Source organism: Harpegnathos saltator, unplaced genomic scaffold (assembly GCF_003227715.2).
Source record: "Harpegnathos saltator strain DR-91 unplaced genomic scaffold, Hsal_v8.6 scaffold107, whole genome shotgun sequence".
Taxonomy (NCBI): Eukaryota; Metazoa; Arthropoda; class Insecta; order Hymenoptera; family Formicidae; genus Harpegnathos; species Harpegnathos saltator.
Window position 1 is genome coordinate 5,808 of NW_020229881.1, and position 3,089 is coordinate 8,896.

The 3,089-nt window shown below is 28.5% G+C and overlaps 1 protein-coding gene across 1 annotated transcript; it reads right to left on the minus strand.

Moving 5' to 3' along the window:
• Positions 1 to 324: 324 nt before the first annotated feature.
• On the minus strand, positions 325 to 2,662 carry ND-23 (NADH dehydrogenase (ubiquinone) 23 kDa subunit). The gene is made up of 4 exons (XM_011151601.3): positions 2,358 to 2,662; positions 1,520 to 1,778; positions 1,108 to 1,300; positions 325 to 534 (listed from the first exon to the last, which is right to left on the minus strand). The coding sequence occupies exons 1-4, from the start codon at positions 2,395 to 2,397 to the stop codon at positions 403 to 405; spliced, it is 624 nt and encodes a 207-aa protein (XP_011149903.1). The 5' UTR covers positions 2,398 to 2,662; the 3' UTR covers positions 325 to 402.
• Positions 2,663 to 3,089: the final 427 nt, after the last annotated feature.

A 3,089-nucleotide genomic window follows, 5' to 3' on the forward strand; every position in this document is an offset into this window, starting at 1 on the left:
AAAATTTCATTGGATTGTTGATGATCACATTGACTGGGTCATTTTATAAATGTAAAATTAAATAATTACCTGAAAAGCAGCAGAACAGAAAATAATTAATATAAATAACAATGTAATAATGGATGATAATTTTACTGAAGATGTTATGTTCCATTACTATTATTAATAAAATATGACTAACGAAAATATAAAAACCTAACGAATTTTTACAAACCTTTAATATATGCAATCATGATAACTTTTACAATGCATTTATATTATTTGAATTTTATGTATTCACATATATATGATTCACATATATGACAATAACATTTTTATACTATCATACTATTATACTTTTATATTATTATACAATATCTGTTTATATGGAATATTAATCATGACTACATTACAACACAGTTTTTACCGATACAAATGATCAGCATGAATATTACTAGCAATTTCAGATTCCCATTTATCTCCATTATTCAAAAGCTTTTCTTTATTATATAACATTTCCTCATGAGTTTCAGTTGAAAATTCAAAATTTGGGCCCTAAAATAATATTTCTTTTTAATATTTGTAAATAAATGTGTATCCACAGTATGTATTTATATATGCACACATATGCATACACATATAGCAGACAAACATGTTAATTTATTGCATTGCTTAAGCAAACAAAAAAACGCCAGAACAAAATTAATTATTTCCTGTCACTTCTTGGATGCTTCTGGTCACTTCTGAATATGAATCTAATTTCTAAATTGCTCCATCACATCATAATTTTAAGAAATTTGTAGTTAAAGTTACAAAAAAGGCTATTTTCATATGATATATGGTCAACACAATTTTCTTTCGAGGACTGAAAGTCTTAAAACATACTTAGTTTTTATTGCAATAAAACTCCTCCAGCACATTGCGTATTTTGTAGTTATAATGTGGCAAAATATGTGAAAATAGCTTTTTTTGCAACTTAACTACAAATTTCCCAAAATTCTAATAGAGCAATTTGAAGACCGGATTCGTATTCAGTATCCAAAAATAATAGGAAATGGCTAGTTTCATTTTGGTGTTTAAAACAATTATTTTTATTTAGACTTATTATTAATGAGAAAATCTATATACCTCAACAATAGCATCAACAGGACAAGCTTCTTGACAAAAACCACAATAAATACATTTAGACATATCAATGTCATATCTTGTGGTACGTCGTGATCCATCTATTCTTTCCTCTGCTTCAATTGTAATAGCTTGCGCAGGACATATTGCTTCACATAATTTACAAGCAATACATCTTTCTTCTCCAGAAGGATACCTATAATGAAAAAATTTAACATTATCAATTTAATATTAATATGTTGAAATATTCAATTTCTTGTATTTTCTTTTTTTTATTATTTGTGTATATATAAATATTAATAGCAAAATAAAAAATACAGATATGATTCTATATATTTATATATAAAGTGTATTCATTATTCATATATAAAGTATATATAAAGTACCTACTATATTATTCATTATATAAAAATACCTTCTTAGTGCATGTTCTCCCCTAAACCTTGGGCTGAGAGGTCCTTTTTCAAAAGGATAGTTTATAGTTGCTGGTTCTCTAAACATGTGAGATACAGCAACCCCTAATCCTCGGAAAATTTCCAGCATAAACATATGTGTATTCGCAGCGTCTATAATATCTGACCAAGTTTTGTCTTTTTCTTCATTTACATAATAATATTTATTTCGATTTAAACATGTAGTTATACTGTTTGGAATAATTCTAGCAATTCTCGGAGCTAAAACATTCAAAGTTTCAGAAATGAGATTGATGCTTTATGTAAGATATAAATATATAATACTAAGCTTTCATAGAAATCCTGTAAAATATACAATTATTATGAAATCATTGTTGTGAAATAACAGTTCAAATAAAAATTATAAAAATAAGATACAAAAATTATACCAATATATCTATATTATTAACAATAATCTGGAAATATAAGACAAATATAATGAATGAATGAATGCAAAAGTAACTAAGAATAAAGCAAATAGTTATTGAAAATATACTATGATTACATTTTGATTTTTGCTAATGTAGTATCTTTCCTTATTCGATATTCAATAAATGATAAGAATTACATAATATATGACAATATATATATTTTTATATATATGTATATATATATGTGTGTATATATAGCAGTAGCAATGTCAGGATATATTTTACATTAAAAAAACTTCTAACATTGAAATAATACCTTTGATAACATTATTTATTCTAAATGTAATAAAAGCAACTAGTTCAAACAGATAATTTTAAGACGAGTTAATATGCGAGTTTATATAAACACTGTACTAAATAAATATCATACCAACTTTACCAACTTGCATAATCATTTGCAAGGAACCCATTACATTTGGCTCTTATTTTTTTATACTAAAGTTCTACTCTTTAAACCTTATGTCCACGATGCTAAATCTCGGTTAGATTTCTTGGATATATGTAATCTGTTCTTTGTAGCTGCACTGCTGAACTGGTGCAATAAGCTAGAGTGGGAAAACCTATATTTGTCTCACTTTAAGTAGAGAGAAACTTGAGAGCGGCCATCAGCGAAGGTTCAGAAATTTTTATGGATTCGACGCGCTTCCTGAGAAAATACACGCCAACTACGTCGATGTCGCTTGGTAACGAGGTGTGTCTGTGATAGTTTGGTTCATATCTGAGCTACTACACAGAATATAGTAAAAATTATATATATGTCATCAAGAGGAATCATCCCAGCAAACACAATTGGCCTGTTCGTTTTGTCTGCACTACTGAACTGGTACAACAAGTTGAAGTGAGAAAACCTACGCAGAGAGAAGCCTGAGAGTGGGCATGGCTGCATTTACAGCCTTATGGAAAAGTTGGCTGATTCGAAGCGCCAACTGGGTCCATTTTTCATGGACATGAACTACTAAGCCAATGTCCACGATTTGTTGGTACTATTCCGTGCTATGTCCATAATTATTTGGTTCTGTTCTGTACTATGTTCACGAGCGAGTGAGATTAGTTAGATAAAAACGAAGAATCGGTCTTTGTCTCATCACCAGCGAATAGACAA

Bases quoted from the DNA above. Each gene is read 5' to 3' on its own strand.
- ND-23 (XM_011151601.3), bottom strand. From the start codon at position 2,397: ATGGGTTCCTTGCAAATGATTATGCAAGTTGGTAAAGTTG. The intron at 1,301-1,519 runs GTATTTTTATAT...TTTTCATTATAG, and splicing joins GGAGAACATGCACTAAGAAG to GTATCCTTCTGGAGAAGAAA. The intron at 535-1,107 runs GTATATAGATTT...ATATTATTTTAG, and splicing joins CTGTTGATGCTATTGTTGAG to GGCCCAAATTTTGAATTTTC.